Source organism: Mus caroli, chromosome 7 (genome assembly GCF_900094665.2).
Source record: "Mus caroli chromosome 7, CAROLI_EIJ_v1.1, whole genome shotgun sequence".
Classification (NCBI taxonomy): Eukaryota; Metazoa; Chordata; class Mammalia; order Rodentia; family Muridae; genus Mus; species Mus caroli.
In genome coordinates, this window is record NC_034576.1 from 114,363,432 (window position 1) to 114,386,676 (window position 23,245).

Sequence of the window (23,245 nt, forward strand, 5' to 3'; positions counted from 1 at the left end):
ATGGGAGATCTTTCCATCTTCTGAGATCTTCTTTAATTTCTTTCTTCAGAGACTTGAAGTTCTTATCATACAGATTTTTCACTTCCTTAGTTAGAGTCATGCTAAGGTATTTTATATTATTTGTGACTATTGAGAAGGGTGTTGTTTCCCTAATCACTTGACTTTTCTGAGTCTTTGCAGATTTGTAGACTGGAAATGATGACACCCTGTAGGGTTGTAATACATGAATGGAAGCACATGTAAGGGTCTTGCAGCATAGCCAGCATGCTTGTTTCAGTTTCAAGCTTTCGGGTCTGTTAGTATCTACAAAGTTTGAGAGGACTCCAGATGGCCTGAAGTACTGCAGAAATTGTTTAAAGATCCAATACATTTTTGTGAATCTAGTAAAAAAAAAAATATTTTGTTATATTTTATTAAGAAACCCAGGGTGGGCCGCAAGATGGCTCAACTGGTATAAGATGCTGTTGCCAAGCCCTATGGCCTGATTTCAATGCCCAGAACCTTCAGAGCTGCCCACTGACCTCCCAAAATAATCCTTAGTGTTAAGTGTGTTTGTCCTTTTCTTTATATTTTTGATTGTTATTACTTTAAATTTTTTAGTTGGGGGAGGGGGGTCCTTGCTAATTCTTACTGATTCACAGTGTTGCAGGCATATTAGGATGTGTGTATGTTTGTATCTAGACACATACACAGATAGATGATGAGTTATCCTATATTCTTTTTATAATTCAAATAGTCACTGACTTTGATCCTAGCATATTTATTTTTAGTAGCAGATGTGCTCATATATCTGTTTCAACCATTATATTTTTTTTCTCATTTTCATGAACAAAAGTTGGATTGTTGCCTCACCAATGTTTCAGGACCTGTAGTAGTTTGGCTTAGAGGCAAAACCAGGGTTGCAATCCACGTATCCTGTGGATCTTGCCCTTGAAGAGCAGTGCTTCAGCCCCTCTTGGCTAGCTAACCCACTCTGGTTCTGTGGCAAACACCAGGGGGCACTGTGTTACCAGACTGGGAATGCTTTGTAGCTACTTGATTGCAGGAAGGTGTATACAGCAGTGAGGGGAAAAGGGAAGTGTGTTGTTGTTGTTGTTGTTGTTTTAAGACTGGAGTTGATTTCTGGAAACGTTGCGTTTTTACTCTTTACCAGTCCTATTGATGAATAATACTGATAGTCATTGTTTTCCTTAAAAATCAAACAGTCATTGGCTTTATTCAGGTGTCCTGATTTCATATTGTTTTGAATATGCTTTTAAGTCACATGAAACTGTGGAGTGACCAGTTCTGTGCCTCTGCCTTCTTTTGTTAGAAGGCAGCGGAAGAGCTGCGGTGAGGAGGAAGGGAAGGTAGTGATGCTGTCAGTGTAGTGACAGTTTCAGGAGTAAACATTTACTCCATTGTATTACAGTCTAGGCAATAACCTTTGGGCCAGGGGCTTTTAATAAGCTTAAGGAGCTGAGGGCTGAAGTAAAGTTGCCCAAGGCCACAGAGTTCCTTGGTGAATTTGAAATAAAAAATGACTTTAAGTTTCCAAGGCTTTTTAAAATTTTGGTATCTTGTTGGGTTCTAGGATTTGAGCCATTTACTAGATCTGAATATGGTCTCACTATCAATACCTCTTCACTATTGCCTGAAAGAATGTTTCTGCTCCACATTGAAAGGAAGCACAGTAGAACCAAAAGTGTACAGGAAACTGCTCTGAGTGACACTGTTTTATGTTCCTAGAATTTCTAGAAGTGGACGAGTACCCAGAACACATTAAGAATCTGGTGCAGAAGGAGAGAGAATTGGAAGAACAGGAAAAGAGGCAACGAGAAATTGAACGCAACACGTGCAAGGTTTGATTCTATGTTTGTGAGTGACAAGTGCTGCTCAGGTTTGCTCTTCTGACCACTGTTGTTCTCAGGATAACTCAGTCAGTTTTGTGGTCATTAATCAGGTAGTGTGGCTTCATCACAAGGAGAAGTGGGATTTGATACTGAAACCTAGTGATGTGTAGCATGGCGGGCGGTCAATGTTTCTGCAGCAGTGTGAGGCAGGCATTCCCATATCCTGAGTACAGGAGGACTGGGAAACATAGAAATAGAGGCATACTTCAGTTACTGTCCTTTTACCCTCACTGTTCTCTTGTAAACCTTACACAGGACTAGGGACATGCTCAGAAGTTAAAAGCACTGACTGCTCCTCTAGAGGACCTGGCTTCAATTCCCAGAACCCACATGACAGTTCACAACCACCTTTAACTCCAGTTTCAAGGAATCTGACATCCTTTCTGGACTTCAGAGGCACCAGGCACACACGTGGTGCAGATAGACATGCACGCAAGCAAAGCATCTATACACATTAAATTTTTTAAGTATATTCAAAACTTAATATTCTTGGAGATAATTTCTCTTAGAGAGATAACCTTGTGAAATTCTTGCAGATATTATAAAAATTTTGAGGAGAAGCATATTAATCAGTCTTTTCCAAATTAGAAAAAAAAACATAAATTAAAAAATGCTTACATATAATTATATGGTTATTGAAAGTAATGTTTTGAGTTTTTTAAGACATAAGACTTAATCACTGTCAATCAGTTACAAATACAGACAGTAAGAAAAAATAGTCTCAACTATGGTTTTTGTTTTTTAATTACATTGTTTTGGCAATGAAGAAAAGTGCTATCTGCCAAAGGATTCAGCTGAGACACTTGACCTAGTGAGTTGATGGTGGTATTTTCTGTTTTGTAGATAAAATTATTCTGTTTGCATCCTGTGAAACAAGTAATGATGGAAAACAAGCTGGAGGTTCATAAGGATAAGACGCTAAAGGAAGCCGTTGAAATGGCTTATAAGGTATGGTTAGTGGATGGTTGGACTTTGATTTTGGTACCACCGAAGCTTTATAGTTGGAATAGATGATTTAAGTGCCTTGAAGTTAACCGTTCATCTTCCCCCGTCCTCCAACTGCTCTTTGCACTAGACTCAGTTGACTTTGAAAACTAGTCCGCCTTCTGAATTCTGAAATTAGAATTAGAGACACATTTATTTGTTTCTTTCTGTTTGTTTAGCAGGTATCTATTGAGTACCTTCTGTATGAGCCATTAGAGAGAACAGAGGGAAGACATGGTCTTGGCCTCATGGAATTTATAATCCATTAGGAAAATTTTTTATGGTGATTTGCAATTATTTTATTGTTTAGGTATCATAATGTAAATCAGTAGTAATTTGAGATAATTTATCCTACAACTATAAACATAAGGACACAACTGTGTCATTGTATAGTTTGTTATTTTATGACTAATGGAAAGTGTTAATTAAATATATTTAAGCCAGGCATGGCTGCTCATACCCTGTAATAGTGTTTGAGAGGTGGAAGCAAGAAGTCAAGTGTTCAAGGTCATCTTCTTTTGCATAGTGAATTCAGGCTCAGCCTGGCTTACATGTGGTTCTTTCTCAAAACAAGCAAGCAAACAAACCAACACAAAGCTTTTTATTTTGTGGGGGATTATGTTTTGTTAGATGATGGATTTAGAAGATGTGATTCCCTTGGATTGCTGTCGCCTGGTAAAATATGATGAGTTTCATGATTACCTGGAACGATCGTATGAGGGAGAAGAAGATACACCAATGGGGCTGCTTCTAGGAGGAGTCAAGTCCACATACATGTTTGATCTGCTGTTGGAAACGAGAAAGCCTGATCAAATTTTTCAGTCTTACAAACCGGGAGGTAAACAATTTTATACTCAAGTTATAATGGACTTTAAATTATTGTGATCAAAGATCAAATACTTTGTTCATAGAAGCAAATGATTTAAATTTTTTATATGTTCTTAAAGTGTGCTTAGTTTTGATAAGTTGAGAAGTATTCAGCAATTAATTTGAAGTTAAGTTCCAGCTTTTGCTGGGCTTTGTTAGCACGTGCTGTGATTTCATTAGTGGGGTGGCACATCTTAAGTTCAAATGAACACATTTTTAAGACCTTGTCTATACACAGAATTTAAATAATGAACAACAGCAACAAGAAAACACCTCTCAGTCTTCAGTAGGGTTCCAATGTAGAGTGCCTGTTGGATGTTGTAAAATGCCTTAGTGATCAATTCAGCTCCCAAGGGTATCTCTGCCACCATCTTTCCCTCTCCTCCTCTTTCTCCCTTCTCTCTCCTATTCCTCATGGAAATCAAATACTTCCTTGCTTTGTACAGCTCTGCTGTCCAAAGTATATTAAGTATACTCACCTCACAAGAAATTTGCCTGTCATTTCTGAAACCTTGGTAGTGCTTGCATTAGCCAGACTCTGTACTTTGTGTAGAGTCCCATTAAGAGATTTTTCCAAATGGGGTATTAAAAAAGATAACAATAATTAATTACATGAATCAGTAGTAAAACAATTTCTAAAACATGATGAGGTCATCAAAATGACTCATAGAAAGAGAGAACCAATTCTAACAAGTGTTCTCTCGTATGTGTGTGTGTGTGTGTGTGTGTGTGTGAGAGAGAGAGAGAGAGAGAGAGAGAGAGAGAGAGAGAGTATGTGTGTGATATATAACCCCTCAATGCAAAATAAATAAATATTTAAAAAGGGTTTTAAATACGATGATGTATATTAATATTTAAGGAGTCATTTCTATTACTCACTAATCATCAAGATCTTATACTATTTTGTCATTTAAGTGAGCAGCATAAGGGGAAAATTGAGAATTGACAATAAAACAAAATAACTGCTAAATAGAATACTTGGCGACTGTTTCTTTTTCAAGTGACTAAAATTTAGTTATAAATATGATCTAAAAGTGAAAGAAAACCAGATAAACTACACTGGTTTGGGCATAGAATTTTCCATGGGATTTGAGGTGTGTTTTTAAGGAGAGCAGTAAAGTCATGAGTGGCTTAATGGGGTGTTTATAAGCAGTCAGGCCTGTGTCTTCCCCTTAGTACTTATTTTGCAACCTCTACTTCCATGTATGCTTTCAGTGCTGTGGTTTCATTCCTATTTGGATCGTTTGCATAAATATTTTACATTTGATTCTAAGCAGAAGACCAAGAAATACCTGAATTGAATTTTTAATATGTGTAATAAAACATAGAGTGCAGAAGTCAAAAATAATGCTTTTTAATGAAATTAGTTGGATGTAATATATGCCTACTATATTGAATAATGAGAGCATACTCTCTTTGCCATCTATTAGAAACACACTTAGAATATACTACTCATGTAAAATACAGTTTTAAAAAATTAACCTACAGCTACATTTTTATGTTTTTCAATGCAATAGAAGTGATGGTGAAAGTTCATGTTGTTGATCTGAAGGCAGAGACTGTCGCTGCTCCTGTAACAGTGCGTGCATATTTAAATCAGACAGTTACAGAGTTCAAACAGCTGATCTCAAAGGTAAGCGGTAAAATTAGACCATGAACATTTTTGAGTTCTTGCTGCATGCACAGATCACTGTGGTAGTTGCAAGTTGTAAGTTTTCTCTTAAAGGGGCAATATTTATAGGCAGAACACAACTGAAATAGAAGGGACACTTCAAGTAAAAGAAACAGACTGAGCAGCTTTGAGTAGCATTAACCTGGACTATAATTTGAACTGGGTTTTTGTGAAGCGTACACTAGGGGTGTGAATTAAGTTTGTTTAATAGAAGGGCTTTGAACACTAACGGGGCCCTCATTGGTATAGCAGTAAATAGACCCTTTGTTTTTTTATATAAATGCTGTAGTGGTGTATCAGATGTGTGCTATAGAATGGAAAGTAAGTCCAGTGACACTAAACTGGTATTCAAGGTGCGTGGAGGCTGGGTTTGGGGTGGCTCTGAGGAAGCTGCTTAAATCATTCGTGGAAAGGCATATGGCCAAGAAGCAGATACCTCCAGGCTGTGGTTGCTACGTTTCAAAGGAAGACAGAAGTACAGTGAGTTGTTTGTGTTTACTATTTTACTTTGTAGGCAGGGTCTTACTGTATTCTGCTGGCTGGCCTCAAACTCATGTAGACCAGGCTAGTCTTGAACTCATAAATTATACCTGCCTGCCTCCACCTCCTGGGTGCTGGGATTAAAGGTGTGCACCACCACATCCAGCCCTAAATTTTTTTTTTAATTACATTTATTTATTTTGTGGTATGTGTGCTTGCACTCCGGCTTAGTGACATGTTAATTGCAGCAGTGAGGTGGGGAAGCAAACTTGACAGGAAGAAAGTAATGGATTAAATAGTGGCTCAGAATATAGGCCAGTGCTGAATGTTTGAGTTGGAATGAGATGGTGAAAACACTTGGATCTCTTTGAACAAATGGACTGGACCGTCTGAGACAAATGACTGTTCCCTTTCAAGTGTCCCACACTGTGTACCGTAAGCACACACACAGGTAGTTTTTCAGCCTTCCTTACTGTACAATGACTGCAAGTTTAAAAAGTTCAAAGTTCTGTTGTCAGCCCTCTGCCTTATCTTATAGCTTAATATCTGGGGATTTTAATTCCTGTGAAACAGGGTTGTTGTGACTATCAGTAAATGTTCTAGTTGTGAGAGATCTTGTTAGGTCTGTCAGGGTTGGTAGCTGTTACTGTGTTTAAGCAATAACCACTAAGAGATTCCCATCACTGTTGCCAGTTACAACATCAGAAGACAAATCATAATGTGCTATACAGTTAGTACCTGATGGCTAACTTGTGCACACATGCATACCAGGTGATCACCTGGCTCTATACATTTAAAATAAGCGCCACGTGCAAACATTCAGTCCAATGCAAAATATAAGCACTGAGCTTGGATTTTTTAAAAAATTAAAAAGAAGACAGACAGCATATTAGCCCACTGTGGTGAAGCTAACAACACTCCTTGGGGAAATGGCTTAAAGAGCAAGTGCAGTCAGAGTTTTGTCATAAGCAAAAAGCCTTGAAGGTTAGAAAGTGTTACTTTGTTCCAGTTTATAGCATAAATATAGAGATGACTAAGAATTTTTCGTTTGAGTAACCAAAAATTGTTAAATCTCCACTTAAAATTATTTTCCTCTGACAATTCTTCTGAGGGCTCAGGGTGGGTATTAGCACTGGCACCTAGGGTCCTGCTCTCCTCAACTTTAAGGAACTCAGCATGTCTTCTCTTCTGAAGTGTCTGAATCCAGGTAGAATTCTTTTGGGAAGCACTCTATCCTGACACTCTCATTGCAGGCCACGCACTTACCTGCAGACTCCATGAGGATAGTGCTGGAGCGCTGCTACAATGACCTGCGCCTTCTCAGCATGCCCAGCAAGACCCTGAAGGCTGAGGGCTTCTTCAGAAGTAACAAGGTATGTCTTTTATCTTGTCATTGTGTCTTCTCTGCTGGTAACCAATGGAGTAAAGCTGAGGTTTTATTGTAAGCCTGGCTACAACCAGTACTGTCCCATCTGCCTGTCTTAGAGTAGCCTTTCAGTGCACACAGCCTCCCCAAATTTCCTTCCTTTGTCATCCAGTCTGCCTGACTCAGCCTTGCTGCTGCTCCTTTGACCTCTGCCCAGGAGCACTTTTTCCTGTTTCCCCTCCCTCCTTTAGCTGTCAAGCTCTGGTATAACCCGCCTTTCTGAGACTTGATGATTGAGTCTCTTTCCTCAGTGACTGTCTTCCTAATTTCCATGTTTGAGTTTGCATCATGTGGTGCTTCATCAACTTTTCCTTGTTGACTATCTTCTATTATCACACTTTCTAGTCGTTCATTTTGGTGTATCTACACTTAACACATGTAATCTTCTTAATATCATTTTGTTAATTCTGTATTTTCTTATAGTGTGTGTATATGTGTGTGTGTGTTATTAAAATGCAATCTGTGGACTGGCAAGAGCACTCATCAGATAAGAGATGCTTGTAGCCAAGCCTGACAACCTAAATTTGATCCCATGGACATATATGACAGAGAGAGAATTGACACCTCAAGTTTTTTCTGAACTCTGCATGTGTGCCACACACCCATACACATATACACACCCGTGTGCACAATAAAACATTTAAATCATAATAGTGATAATTTGGGGTAAAAAGCGCCAGAATGCTCCTTTCCCCCACTTTTTTCCTTAAATGGTTAATAGCCTGAATTTGTAACATTAATTAAATAGTAATAGCTTTTTATGTAAAACACAACATACTGTTAATTATTGTCAAATCTATCATTAATTATTGTTTTGCTTTGTTTGTTGGATACAGTGTCTTGTGTTTGCTGTTAGCTGGCCTTGAACTCATCTCATAATCCAGGCTAGCCTATGACAATTATCCTGCCTCTATTCTCCAACTACTGAGATCAGATGCCTGGTCAAATTTATTCATAATGTCACAGATGTTATAATATGCTGTATACTGTCTTTTGTTGGTAAGATGTGCTTATGAAGAATAAGAATGCTACTAACATAGTACGGAGTGTAACTCTGTCATTTACTGTTTAGGTGTTTGTTGAAAGCTCTGAGACAGTGGATCACCAGGCGGCCTTTACAGACTCCCACTTGTGGAAACTCCTGGATCGACATGCAAATACAATCCGGTTATTTGTTTTGCTGCCTGAACAGTCTCCAGGATCATATTCGAAAAGGACAGCATACCAGAAAGCTGGAGGTGATTCTGGTAATGTGGACGATGATTGTGAAAGAGTCAAAGGACCTGCAGGGAATTTAAAGTCTGTGGATGCTATTCTAGAAGAGAGCACTGAAAAACTCAAAAGCTTGTCACTGCAGCAGCAGCAGCAAGATGGGGACAACGGAGACAGCAGCAAAAGCACTGAGACAAGTGACTTTGAAAACATTGAATCCCCTCTCAATGAGAGGGGCTCTTCCACCTCTGTGGATAATCGAGAACTTGAACAGCACATTCAGACTTCTGACCCAGAAAACTTTCAGTCTGAGGAACGCTCTGACTCAGATGTGAATAATGACCGGAGTACAAGTTCGGTAGACAGTGATATTCTTAGCTCCAGTCACAGTAGTGACACTTTGTGCAATGCAGACAGCGCTCAGATTCCTCTGGCCAATGGACTCGACTCTCACAGTATCACAAGTAGTAGAAGAACTAAAGCAAACGAGGGGAAAAAGGAGACCTGGGACACAGCTGAAGAGGACTCTGGGACTGACAGTGAATATGACGAGAGTGGCAAGAGCAGGGGGGACATGCAGTACATGTACTTCAAAGCTGACCCCTACACTGCGGACGAAGGCTCTGGGGAAGGACACAAATGTATGTACTTGAGAGGAAGGCTCTTTGAAACAGTGTCAGTGTGTTTCTCACTTCAGTATTGATTAGCAATCCAGTGCTTAGCTCTAAGACCGCCTTACATGGACTGTAAGATAATTGAGGTTTCTTTCATTTGCAATGCAGTGCTTTAGGCAGTAATTGCATCAAGTTAAGTAGAAGAGTATCCAATATTAGGGAAGTCTATGGTAAAAATGCTAAGGAATACTTTTAACATAACATACACTCTCGCTACTTACGCCAAACACTTTAAAAGTTTTATTTTTGTTTAAGAAGTTTATATATGCATATTACTGTGTTTTGATCAAATCCACCCCTTATTGCCTCTCCTCCATTGCGATCCCCACCACCACCACCACCACTACCACTTTTCCCTGCCAACTTCATGTGCTAGGTTTAAATCCATTGAGTTAGTGCTGTCTATATGTGCATGGGTATAAGGCCATCTTCTGGAGCGTGAGGAGCCTCTCAGGGTTTTTGTTTTTTGTCTTTTCTTAAAGTTTTCTCTTAAGAAAGCTTTATTATTCTTTCTCTAGCAGGGTCTTTTGTTTTTTGTTTTTGTTTTTCTGCTGGGAATGGAACTTAATGCTCTACCATTGAGCCATATTCCATTCCTTTGACTTTGCTAATTTAATTTTGTTAATTTGATAGTAAGCAAGAGACAAGCTAGAGTTCTGAATGTTACAGATCTCAAAAAAAAAAAAAAAAAAAAGAAGAGATTCATAGCTGGGACATTATGGCACAAGTCTTTAATCCCAGCACTCAGGAGACAGAGGCAGGGGGGATCTCTGTGAGCTGGAAGCCAGCCTAGTCTACAGAGCCAGTTCAGGGCAGCCAGGGTGTTACACGGAGAAACCCTATGTTGAAAACCAAAGGAGAGAGAGAGATTTGTCAGTGTAAGCATTTGAGTTGGCAGTAACAACAGATACACCCACAATGTAGAACTGTAGGAGATATAAAAAGAACTTTAGGAAGGGCTTTTACAAAACCAGTGGCTAGAGCTACCTAGACAATTAACAAGAAAGCTAGAGTCAAGATACACTTCTTTTCCCAAGTATGAAAAGGAAGTAGCTGAAAGTGAAATGCTTATTAGCATTACTCTTTAGCAAATTGTGTATTAGCCTTGCTTGATGACATGGGCCTCTTATCCCAGCACTGAGGAGGCAGAGGCAGGAAGATCTCTAGGAGTTACAGGCCATCCTTAGCTACATAGTGAGACTCTGTGGGAAAAAAAAAAAACCACACACACAAACAAAGCATATATTAATACTCCCCTTATGGTTTTAGTTTTCAAAATCTTATATCTCCAAGTGTCTCCAAATTACTAAAGCAAATCCTGGTGTCCTCCATTTGACAGATTAGAGAACTGAAGTTTACAGAGAATGGAGGTCTGGCTCTTTCGGTAAATATCCAACACAAATAAGCCTGGTCAATGAAAACACAACTCAATTAATATGAATACATGGTGTGCGCCTAGATTGGGCAGATCTACCACTGCACTACCATCTTGCCCATCTATGAGCCCCCACTATAAATTGCGGTTTCTCCAAGCCATGTGCTTCTGCTCCACTTTCCTTCTTCCTCTTCTGTCATCCTCTTTCTCTGCCAAAACCTTCAGCTCCACCTTCCCTCTTTCTCCACCCAGTCACTGGCTCTAGCCTTTATTTATAAGTTAAGGTGGAAAGATGGTTTACCAGAAATCACCTGAGTGCTGACTCATTCCTTGTTCGAAGCCCCTCATCGGAGAACAGAATTAACATCAAGTACAATTAGCCCCAGGGGATTAGCAGCACTTCCCCCTTTCTGTCCAATTAAAAGATTATTTTATCTCAGATACAATTGAACACAACCATCACTATTTTGTAATTTATAAAATACAAGAGACCTAATACCCAGTCCATCATCTTTGTTAAATAGAACCTCTGTCATCTATCCTGTCTAAAAAGACTTATATACCTTACTCATGTCCTGACTTTAGATTGTAAGTCAGCTGAAAACCATCCTTTCAAATCTGTATTAGCTTTCCCAATGCTAAACAGCCTGGTTGGCTATGAGACTACCAGTCTTCATCCCCGTCAGAAATCTAAAAATGACTAATATTATCTGAAAATATGAGAAGACCCAAATATAGCTTCCAAAACTTAGCCAATTTATAGAGACTACTGGACAGTTCCTTATACTTAAAAAGGTTGGAGCATCAGTCTTCAGCCTTCTGGCCCAAGGTCATCTGACAAACCTTTATAATGCAGAATTTTGAATGGCTGATTACCCTGTCTTGGCATAGATTATCAGTCAATATTCCACATAGTGTGACCTTTTTCTGGACAATATTTTGTCTGCAGATGAAATGAGGCAATTCTTACCTAGTGGCTCTCATGCCACAACTGGAGCAACTCCAATTGATGCTCAATTTCTTCTTTGAATCCAAGAAAGGGAATGCTGTCAAGAGCAGACTTGTTTCAACAACAAGTGAGTAAATAACATTGAATGTCACATTTTGTGGACTTCTGGCACTTTTGAAAACCAACTCTGTGAAGTAGTCTGGACAGTTGTCTGTTAACTGCTCTCAGCCATTTCTAGTTAAATAACTGAAAACACCCTAACAGTAAACTCAGAGCCATGAATTTCCTATTTGACCCTTAACTCACAGGCTTAAACATCTCAGATCTGTTCATAATAACAGCAATAGAAGAACTGGGACTAAGCCCTGCATTTCAAAATTTTTAGTATCAATAGAAGAATTTTAAACCAATGAAAACCTTTGATTTTGCATCAAATTATGTACATTTAAGAAATTATGACTTCAGCTTAGTAACAAAGAGATTTCTGCTAAATGAGATTATGGCTATGCAATCAATTCTAGATATTCTTCCCTGTTCCAATTATGACCATTCCTACATCCCCTAGAAAGATAACCTATAATAACCACCCCCAGCCCCAAAGCCTAGGGAACTGGGACGATGACTCTTCATAACTTCTCCAAGCTGAATATGGGCGTTGAGATATTTTTGAAGGGAGAGGGAAGGGTAGGGAAAATGGGGGAGTTGGTTGGCCTTAAGAAGGCTACACTAACGATTGTATTAGAGTCTGATGTCTGTGTCCTGACTGAATCTGGATGAAAAACCAAACATCAGGAGTTCAGGCAGGTCAGTTCAGCATGTCTGATGATGAAATTCACCAAGGCTGTATATTCTGTAATATATAAATCTCAAAACAAAATTTAGTATCAAGATAACCTTTTTGTTTTATTCTCTGGAATCTTGTTCTTCAGGGGGTCTCCCTCTATCAAATCTGATCCATAGAACTCTGGAAGGTGTAAATACCTTAATCACCTTGTCCAAAAACACAAAGACAAAACCTTTTTCCTAAATCAACCGGGAACCAAGAAAACCTGTAGTTTGAACTTTGTCCCAGAGGAACAATAAAACAACCACAGTATTCAAAATCACACACATTTTAGCCTATTTAGGTCTTTCTAATTTGTCATGTTAGGATATTAACCCAAAATTCCCATGGAATCCACGTTAGAGTATATGAGTCTCCTGCAGACTTTATTATACCAACTTTAAAATAATTGATTCACACTTCTGTCTATACCTGCTTATAAGAGAAAGCTTTTCAAACCAGGATTTAAACCCAAAATTCCCGTGGAGCCCACATTAGACAGAATATGAGTATTGTGTAAGACTCATTAGAGCAATATATCCGTATACCATCTTTAAAACAGTTAATTCAAATTTCCACTAATATCTGCCTATAGGAAGCAGAGAGTTTTTAATTGTTAAGCTCTCTGCCTAGAGCAGCCCTCCTGTTGTGCTCTCTACCTGGAGCCACAGATTTATATTAATTAATACATGTTCATAGCAGGCAATTATCACTGCTCTCTCTACTTGGAGTCAGTGACTAATATTCCCTGTCTAGTTCCGAACCACAGGTGAAATTTCCCATCTTTAAGTATCAGAAGGTTATATTTCTCTCTTTATATCAATGAATTACCTGGTCCAGAGCCCTTTGTACCTTTGTTTCCTGATTCTTTATTCACATGGAGGAGTTGAGTATAGAAAGATAGGCATTGTCTGTGTCCCTGTTTGGGGATAGGAGAGGCAGAGTGAGGAGCGCAGGATACAATACAGGGAAGGGAACATCTCTGGCGGGGTGTAGATGCTTCTCTGCTGTTCTCTGTGAGCCCCTCAAATCCAGTCAGCTTCAAATCCACACTGCTGCCCCCTAGATCACTGCCCAAGCCCCATTCAGGGTTTGGGGGGCAGTGAACTTTTATCTCAGGTTAGTTGAGTTTATATCAATACTTTGGGTGCCATTTTGTTGTGGTAAATCTCCAACCCAAATATGCCCCGGCAATGAAAACACAACTTAATATGAATACATGCTGTCTGCCTAGATTGGGCAGATCTACCACTACACTACCATCTTCCCCATCTACGAGACCCCCTATAACTTGCAGTTTCTCCAGGCCACATGCTTCTGCTCTGCTTTCCTTCTTCCTCTTCCTCCTCCTCCTCCTCCTCTGTCTTCCTCTCTCTCTTTCTCGGCCCAAACCTTCAGCTTCACCTTTCCCTCTTTCTCTGCCCAATCACTGGCTCTAGCCTTTATTTATAAGTTAAGGTGGGAAGACACCTTTACAGGAAGTCACCTGAGTACTGACTCATTCCTTGTTCCACAGCCCCTCACAGGAGAACAGAATTAACATCAAATACAATTAGCCCCAGGGCTCTTCGCAACATCTGGCAAAAGAGCATACATATATAACATCCATACAGTGAGCAGCAGGACTGCCACAAAGTATAAAGCTTCCTTTTTTAAAAGATTTTTTTTAACTTGTGGGGGCAGGAGATAGATATATGTATATGTGCCAGGGTGTCTGAGAAGTCCAGAAGTGGAAATCAGATCACCTGAAACTGGAATTACAGATGGATGTGAGCTGCCCTACATGGGAACTGGTCTAATGCAAGAGCAGCAGGCCTCTTAACTGCTGAGCCAACTTTCCAATCCTTGTAAGGCTTCTAATTGAATATGCATGGTCCCTTTACCTCTGGGAAAGAACCCCCTGGGTGTCAGGCCCTATATAGCTGTTAGAAGTGGAAATGAGGAGAGACACCCTGTCAGTAAAGTGCTTGCCTTGCAAACATGAAGACCTGAGTTCATTTCCCAAAACCTATGTAAGAACAAACAAACAGGCACAGTGGCATATACTTTTGCACTTGTAGTCCCAGCTCTGGGGAGGCAGAAAACAAGAGAGCAGGCTCCAAGGGAGCAGTACCTGAGAGTGATCTCTGGCCTCCACAAGCAGGCATCACACATGTGCGTGCTGACTTGCACACACATGTAAACACACACACACACAAAGAGGAGATTTGGCTCAGTGAGATAGCCCATCAGGTAAACATAATTCCTGCTGAGCCTTGATGACCTGTGTTTGATCCCTGGGACCCAATGGTGGAACCAACTCCTACAAGTTGTCATCTGACCGCCACATACACTCTGTGTTCCCATATACATATAGAGAGAAGTCAATAAATGGGAAAGTGCTTCCTAAAAAGAAAGAGAAGACAGTCTGAAATTGAAAAGTTTTGTTTTTTTAAATGAAAGTAATAATAGAAGTGCATGGATATATTTTTAACTAATGAGCTATAACTAACACCAGAATCCTTTGACACTGTATTATTTGTCTTAAAGAAACTCAAGTGTAGGGCTGGAGAGATGGCTCAGTGGTTAAGAGCACCGACTGCTCTTGCAGAGGTCCTGATGGTTCAATTCCCAGCAACCACATGGTGGCTCACAACCATCTGTAATGGGATCTGATGCCCTCTTCTGGTGTGTCTGAAGACAGCTACAGTGTACTCATATATATAATAAATAGTTCTTTAAAAAAGAAAGAAACTCAAGTGTAAAAGTGTAGACTACTGGAGAAAATGGTGACAGAAGGGTGTTGTACTAGTGGTTAAGTCTCCATCCAGGGCCCCCTCAAAAGGCGCATTAGCTTGCATAAGTGAGTCCATGTCGTCCTCTCAGCAGCTGTGTGAATCCTGTTTGCTCTGGTGAAATACCTAGTTCAAACAGGTTTGGTTGTCTGTGGTCAAATTCCTGTAAGTTGTGCTCCTAGGATTCCACTAGCCACCATCTAGTTACCACTGTCAGTTTGAGCTGCTCACAGTGGTCAGATCTAGCAGACCAAGAACTCCATATCCCAAGAATGTCCTGCATAGCATCGGCAGCAGAGCCCTAGGGATGACTGAACTGCATTAACTCTGTTTAAAAAAAAAAAACAACACCAAACCGACATCCTGGTGTAACCTTGTCCTGGTGTGAACTCGTTGTAGTCTATAGAACTTAGGGATAAACAAGGAAGGCAAATAATGGATTTAGTACACGTGCTTTGAAGTGTTTTCCTATAATTTAGATATCCTAAAAATATTTGAAGTTGTGTTATAAGGAACTGAATCTGTCTTTTTCTCTTATAAGCTTTCTTTCTGTGGTTTTTATAAGCGGAAAGAAAGAGGTGTAGTGGTCATCTCTAAAACAGTTTCAACTACGACAGTGAGTCTTTGCTGAAGCTGTAAGTACAAAGAGTCTAGTCTCCGGCTACAAAATGGAACTAGGAGGTCATTGAAACTAAACCTTCAGACCACCTGGTGCTTAGCTCCAGACTAGATTGGATCAGTAACCAGCAGTTGAGTTTCCTGGGAGTTAGGAAAGGAACCAAATGCTATTCAAGTCTTTGTTGGCTCCTAGGATCCTATGGGAGAACTGAGGCTCAGATTGGATCCTTGCTTACAAGCCCTTAGCTTTTGATTTCCTGCCACTTTCCATTCCACATCTCCTTCAGAATCTTCAGTGTCTTGAAGAGTGCAAATGTAAATTTGTTTCCCATATGATTTCAATTGGGACCATCCCTTAACACTTAGAAGTTAGAATTCTAGGCAAGTAAAAAAATAAGAAAACTGCTTCAGATGTTGCATAGTAAAACCAAGCTCATCACTGTCCATATTCACTCCTAGTTTATACTCCTTACATCCACTGATACCTGTTTATGACCAGGAAAGTAGTCAATGAAGATTAATTCACTTGAAAAAAGTACTCAGATGTTTCATCCAACCAGTTGAGCTGGCCTGATAATGTAAACCATATAGTTTATGGCCTTCGGAAAAGTTGAAAGGAAGCCTACTAACAAGGGAGGCTTAGTGCTGTTGAAGGACAGCCTGTCAGCAAGGCTGCTCTTGGGTTGTTACCTTATTACAAGAGAAAAAGACAGAGAGGTTAGGCCTGCAACCACTTCTGCCAGACTGTGAAGACCAGGATGGCTAGATGCATTCTTACAATGCACAGAGTGCTGAAGGAGGTAGGCATTGGAAGAAATACAGAAAATAACTTATTGGCCAGGCATGGTGGCACACACCTTTAATCCCAACATTGAAGCAGAGCTCTTGAATCCCAGGTCAGCCAGGGCTACATAGACCTGTCTCCAAAAAAGTTTTCAAGAGATAATCCTATCACAATGCAAAGAAAGTTTCAGATTGAGCCTGGAAGAGGTGAGAACAACGCATCATTTACATACAGTCCTCTACAGCCAGACACATTATAAATATGCATCTCAGTATGCTAGTCCAAAGGGTTTTCCAAGCAGAAATCCCAGAATTATTCCAGGCAATATTGCTAACAGATTTTGAAACAGCTGCTATAGATCTGGCTATAGATCTGTGCTAAAGGTTTCCTAAATGAGGATGGAAGCCAGTGGCTCCCTGCTTCTTGTGGCTAGTGAGCAGAGGACCAGAATTAGTACTGTGTGAAGTGGAAACAGTTGTATTTTAAGAGTCACCCTAGAGCAGTAGTTCTCAACCTGTGGGGGTAGTCAAATGACCCTTCACAAGAGTTGCTCAAGACCATTAGAAAATACAGATATTTCCATTATGATCTATAACAGCAGAAAATCACAGTTAAGAAGTAACAGTGAAATAATTTTATGGTCAGGGATCACCACAACATGAGGAGCTATCCCTAGAAATTGGGTAGATTACACCTATCAAGTCCTCAGTCTGCACCTAGATTGTTTATATTCTGTTTTGCTGTTTTATTCAGTGTTATTACCTAAAAATCTAGCCAAAAGAAGAGAGACTTTTTTCCTGTTGACAGTATAAGAAATGTGGTCTGTTTTACTTAACATTCACAGAGCTGCTTTCATATTTTTGTTCCTGTTTTGTTTGTTTTTTATACTTAGGGTTGATGGTGCATGTTGATAAGAGAATCACCCTGGCAGCTTTCAAACAGCATTTAGAACCCTTTGTTGGAGTCCTCTCCTCTCACTTCAAGGTTTTTCGAGTGTACACCAGCAATCAAGAGTTTGAGACCGTCCGGTTGAATGAGACCCTTTCATCATTTTCAGATGACAATAAGGTTGATTGCAATAACCCTTGTAGAATTAGTCCGTTTTAAGAATGGGTTTGAGAGGGCTGGAGAGATGGCTCAGTGGTTAAGAGTACTGACTGCTCTTCCAAAGGTCCTGAGTTCAATTCCCAGCAACCACATGGTGGCTCACAACCATCTGTAATGGGATGTGGTACTGTTTTCTGGTGTGTCTGAAGATAGCGACAGTGTACTCACATACATAAAATAAATAAATCTTTAAAAAAAAAAATGGGTTTGAGAGCACCTTGTAGTCCTTTCAGTGAAGAAATAGGAAGGATAAGAGGCTGGCAGTTACTGGGTGTGTTTACATTGTCTTTTGCTTGTTTATCTAGCAAGCTTGGTTAAATATGAACTATGTGTAAGTTATAGTTGTAGTGCTATGGAGTCAGGGGTGAAGGTGCACCTGTTCTCCAGGAGCCCATGAGATAGAGGATGGGGAAAACAGAAGCAAACAACAGCGTGAGCCTAGGTTGCTCTGCCTAGGCAGTTCATCTCAAAGAATATTCTTGATTTGCAGATCACAATCCGACTGGGGAGAGCACTGAAGAAGGGAGAGTACAGAGTTAAAGTGTGCCAGCTCTTAGTCAATGAGCAAGAGGTGAGTGACACCCAAGGGTAGGGATGGCTTCTAGTCCTTCATCTCTGCTGCAGTACTCACTCTGCTAGGATCGTACAAAAGTAACCTGTATCCCAGTGTCTTAATTAGAGTTTCTATTGCTGAGACAAAACACCATGACCAAAAAACAAGTTGGGAGGAAAGGATTGCTTTGGCTTACACTTCAACATTGCTGTTAATTATGAAAGGAAGTCAGGACAGGAACTCAAATAGGGCAGGAACCTGGAGGCAGGAGCTGATACAGAGGCCATGGAGGGATGCTACTTACTGGCTTGTGCCCCCACGGCTTGCACAGTCTGCTTGTAGAGCCCAGGAGCACCAGCCCAGGGTTAGCACCATCCATAGTGGGCTAGGCCCTCCTTCATTGATCACTAATTGAGAAAATGCTTTACAGCTAGATCTTATAGAGGCATTTCCTTAACTGAAGCTCCTTCTCTGATGACTCTAGCTTGTATAAAGTTGACACAAAACCAGCCAGCATACCCAGTGAAGTCATATTTACAAAACAGGCAACCATGAGTTAACCCTGTGGTGTGTCAACAGGCTGCTGGAGTAAGCAGGGTTTTTCCGCATTGAAAAGGAAATGCATGGTTGCTTTCTGGGAGGGATGACACTGTACTACAAGGCAGTAGCAGCTGACCTATGTGAGTGCCTTCTGTGTCCAAGGTCATCATGGGTTAAGAGGCATCGCTGTAGTGTGTTCTGTGACATCACTTCCTTCCTGCAAAGACTCAGTTAAACCCCATTAGTTATCTCAGGTGTAAGTCCTGTTTAGTATTCCCAGTCTGTAGGTGAAGAACCAGCACAGGGATGTTAAGTAACCTGCTCAGGCTCACACAGTTCAAATGCTCGATAAAGGCTCTGAGCAGGCTGCTTTAGGAAGTAATCAGAATATTTCAGTTTACCTCATGCATAAGAGTTGGGCCTAATTGCCCAAAGTATAAGAAATATTTCTGAGAGCTCATACATACCATATAGAGTGCCAAACAAATATGAAAGCTTTGAACTTTTTATACAGTGCCTTTATTAATTGAACAATGTTTTATCAATCACCTATTTTTACTCACATGCCTCTTCTGAGTCCTTTATTATATGTTAGAGATTACGTGCATATTCTTCTATTGTAATCCATGGAACTGTGCCTTTCACTTTCAAAATAATTATAGTTGTATTACAAATATGAATGCATTATCCTAGTTAATCATCATGATAACTCTAAAAGGAAGCTATTGTCCCCAGTTTATAGATGAGAAAATTGAGGCATAGGCCATTAAGCAAGGCTGCTTACATCCACTGAGCTTATAAGTTGTGGAATTAATACTGGGAACAAGGAGACAGGTTCTCAAACTCAGGCCCTTCCTTGTCACACTACCCAGCACAAATAATATCTCTTCCTAACCCTTACTTCACTGTGACACAAGCTCTAATCATGTGTTTGCATTCCTAGCCATGCAAGTTTCTGCTAGACGCTGTGTTTGCTAAAGGCATGACTGTGCGGCAATCAAAAGAGGAGCTGATTCCTCAACTCAGGGAGCAGTGTGGCTTAGACCTCAGCATCGACAGGTAGGGAGGCCCCAGTGCGAACTGCTTTCATGCTGCTATGCCTTTGGTCTACTGTGGAGCCATGGATTGGGAGCACTAAGCAGCCGTGCTAGACTTCTCCTTTCCCTAAGAATACAAAATGTGATGTGCTAGAGGCTGGGTTTCTGCATCACTTCCCCTAAATCTTAATGACTAATCATTATTTTGTACCTTGAACACAGTTGATTTTGGGTGTCAATTAATGTAGCTATTTTAGTTAAATACTTCAAATTATAGCAGTTTTCAGTGTATTATTGTATCTTTAGGTTTCGTCTAAGGAAGAAAACATGGAAGAATCCTGGCACTGTCTTTTTGGATTATCATATTTATGAAGAGGATATTAATATTTCCAGCAACTGGGAAGTTTTCCTGGAAGTTCTTGATGGTATTGTCATTGTTTTATGGAGAAATATCAATTAGAAAGACCATAGAGCTAATGGGAGCCTGATCCCAGGTTGAGTTGTGACAAGTTCCTTGTACAGTGCCTTAGTGCTGTCCTGGTTGCCTCAGGCTATGGCTTGGTGAACTGACATGATTCTTGCCCTGTCCCTCAGACTCTTCTTCCTTTCCTTGTCCCTAATATAGCTGTTTGCATTATATTTAGAAGATATCTCCTGTCTTTTCCCTTCTGATACTTCTTCTTTTCTCTCATTTTCCCTTACATAAAAATTATAATTTAAAAAGTTAGATGTTTTTCATTTTTCAGGAAATTCTGCTGTTGTTTTCTGAGACATTCTTGTTATTTTCTTTATAATTGTCCCATAGTTGTGTTGAGAATACGCTATTGAAAGTGTGTCAAAGATGTTGAGAGCAGCTGTGTTAGTGACCTGGGCCACTGACACTTCAGAGTGCTACCAGCAGGCATGCTAGCTCAGTCTTTCCCGAGGCTAGAGGTCTAGGTGTTAGTGGATCTGTTTCCTTTCTTCTTGATCTCATGGAGGCGGTGTATCTTCTGCTTGGTGAGCTACGTTTGCCTTGTAGCTAGATATCATACCCCAACTTTGTTTTCATCTCCACATTGTGGTCTCCATGTGGGCTTGTTTGCACTCAAACTTTTCCCCCTTTGTAAAGTACACTCATCATCTTGAATTGAGGTCCACCCTAATGACCTTATTTTAACTTGATTCCATAACTATAAAAAGGTTACATTCTGAGTTATTTGAAACTTGAACTCCATGTCTTTTAGAGCAAACAGCTGTGCCCATGACAGTGACCTGGAGCATTGCTTGTGTCCCACACAAGCCCACTTTGACTTTCAGCACTGGGACCAACTAAATACTCTTCAAGAGTGGTGGATGGAGAGTTGGCTTCTGGGGGGTCACATTGAAGTGAACAGTTAGCTCTGTCTACAATCTAGAAAATAAGCTCATGATAGTTCTTAGAGAATTCAGTATTCCTTCTTACTGGCTGTTTCTAATCTAAAATAGTTTAAATTTAACAAAGTAAACTTTCAGTTACTTTACAAGTTAACTGAGAAAGCAAAGAACTACCAGGCAAATGCTGCATGCAGGTGTTCTTGGGATGCCTGGGGCCTGAGAGAATAACAGCCATGTCTGACAGACTGAGACAGGATCATGAAGGAGGTAGCATCACGTAGTAGATACCTGCCTTATATCATGTCTGTATACATTTTAGCATCAAAATAAATGGGTAAGAAATGAGTCATGTGATTAAATCCCAGCAGCATTTATTCAGCCATAATTTACCAGATGCTGCTAGTGTCTGGTGCTATAAACATGAATAAGCTAGAGACTGTCCCCCACATGCTGAGTCTGAGAGGAATGGACCTGCACGTCTATCACTTGTTAGTTGCTAAGAGACTAGACACAATAGAAATTGTTTGTATGTTCTACCAGATAGGCGAATGACAGGTGGATTTTGAAGAGCCACCTCTTAGATTCAGTGAAAGATGAATTGATACTAGTTTGGGTCAATAAAGAAAATAAAATGAAGATGGCTTGATAGTAATTTAGATTGAAGTGGGTGCTACTGGCACTGAAAGAGCAGCTTAAGACCCAAAGGGAAGAGTGACTGGAAAAGCAGTCGGTTAGGGACACTGATGGGCAGATGGTGGCTAGGGAGAGTTGTCTTCTGAGAGTGGGGGGGGGTGGGGGGGGGGGGGTGTGGGGTGGGGGGGGGGGGGGGGGGGGGGGTTGTGTGTGCACCTGCTTTAAAAGAAAACAGGGACTGCAGGCGTGGCTCAGCAGCTAAGTGTACTGGCTGCTCTTGCAGAGGACCCAAGTTCCATTCCTAGCACTCACATAGTACCTCTCAACCATCCATAACTCCATTCCCATCTAATGTTCTCTTCTGATCTTCAAGGACACCAAACATGCATGTGGTACACAGATATGCATGTAGGCAAAACACCCATTCACATAAAATAAATACACTAATTTTTTATAGGGAAGCGGTAGCTCAGTGGTTAAAATCTCTTACTACTCTTTCAGAGGACATGAGTTTGATTCCTAGCATCCACATCAGGCAACTCAACAACCTTTGCAATTTCAGCTTTAGTCGAGTCCCAATACCTTCTGGCCTCCATGAGCGCCTGCACATGCACACGCACACACACAAACACACAAATGTTTAAATTCTTTTTGTCTAGTTAGGAACTACAGGAAAGTAAGGTTGTAATCCCTTAGAGAAGTAGAGTTCTGGGTCTAACCCTGGGTGTTGTTAGGTGTGGAGAAGATGAAGTCCATGTCACAGCTCGCCATCTTAACAAGACGCTGGAGGCCTGCAGAGATGAAGTTGGACCCCTTCCAGGAGCTTGTGTTGGAAAGCAATAGTGTTGATGAACTCCGAGAGAAGGTAAGTTCATTTATGAGGCATCCATGTCTCTCTGTGTTATCTGGGAAGTAAGTACCAGCCACTGAAGGCAGGAGTCCGCCTCCGTCTCGGACATACTTTGTACCACTAGGGTCACTTGGCGCTCCTTATGTTTTGAAATGACTTTATTTCATTTGTCTAGAGGAGAACCTTCACTTTTCATTATTTTGCCAACTTTGTCCTACGAATTTAAGATCAGCTAGAAGCTATTAAACTGCTATATGGCTAAATAAACAAAGGAAAGAGAATTGAAGAGAGACTCTGGGTCATACTACTCTGGACATACCTTGTGGCATCTGTCACAGAAGCTGAACAGACTTGGGCATGGCTGACTCTTAAAGGGAGTAGAATAGAGAATGAAGATAGGCTTTGCATTTTACAGTAATGAAGGTGTCTGGGAAGGGGGATTGCCTTTCCCATCAGTGTACGACTTCAGGGGCATTTTACAGACCTTTAACTCCCACACTGTGCCTGAAGTTCCCACTCTTAAGAAGTGACTCAGTTGCAGTTGCCTGGCATGTGCAAGGCCCTGGGTTTAATTCCCCAAATAATTCTAAATATAAAATATACGAAATATATTAATATATGAAAGAAAGGAAAATGATA

The 23,245-nt window shown here is 40.4% G+C and overlaps 1 protein-coding gene across 4 annotated transcripts in view; it reads left to right on the plus strand.

The window, feature by feature from the left end:
• Usp47 (ubiquitin specific peptidase 47) overlaps positions 1–23,245 on the plus strand; it is an 89,777-nt gene that overhangs the window by 62,891 nt on the left and 3,641 nt on the right. For all 4 annotated transcript variants that reach the window (XM_029480008.1, XM_021166025.2, XM_021166024.2 and 1 more), the window contains 11 exons: positions 1,729–1,841; positions 2,736–2,840; positions 3,507–3,714; positions 5,261–5,376; positions 7,149–7,268; positions 8,394–9,174; positions 17,423–17,598; positions 18,128–18,208; positions 19,674–19,789; positions 20,074–20,192; positions 22,491–22,621. In XM_029480008.1, the coding sequence (XP_029335868.1) occupies positions 1,729–1,841; positions 2,736–2,840; positions 3,507–3,714; positions 5,261–5,376; positions 7,149–7,268; positions 8,394–9,174; positions 17,423–17,598; positions 18,128–18,208; positions 19,674–19,789; positions 20,074–20,192; positions 22,491–22,621 (2,066 nt within the window). The remainder of the gene's footprint in view (positions 1–1,728; positions 1,842–2,735; positions 2,841–3,506; positions 3,715–5,260; positions 5,377–7,148; positions 7,269–8,393; positions 9,175–17,422; positions 17,599–18,127; positions 18,209–19,673; positions 19,790–20,073; positions 20,193–22,490; positions 22,622–23,245) is intronic.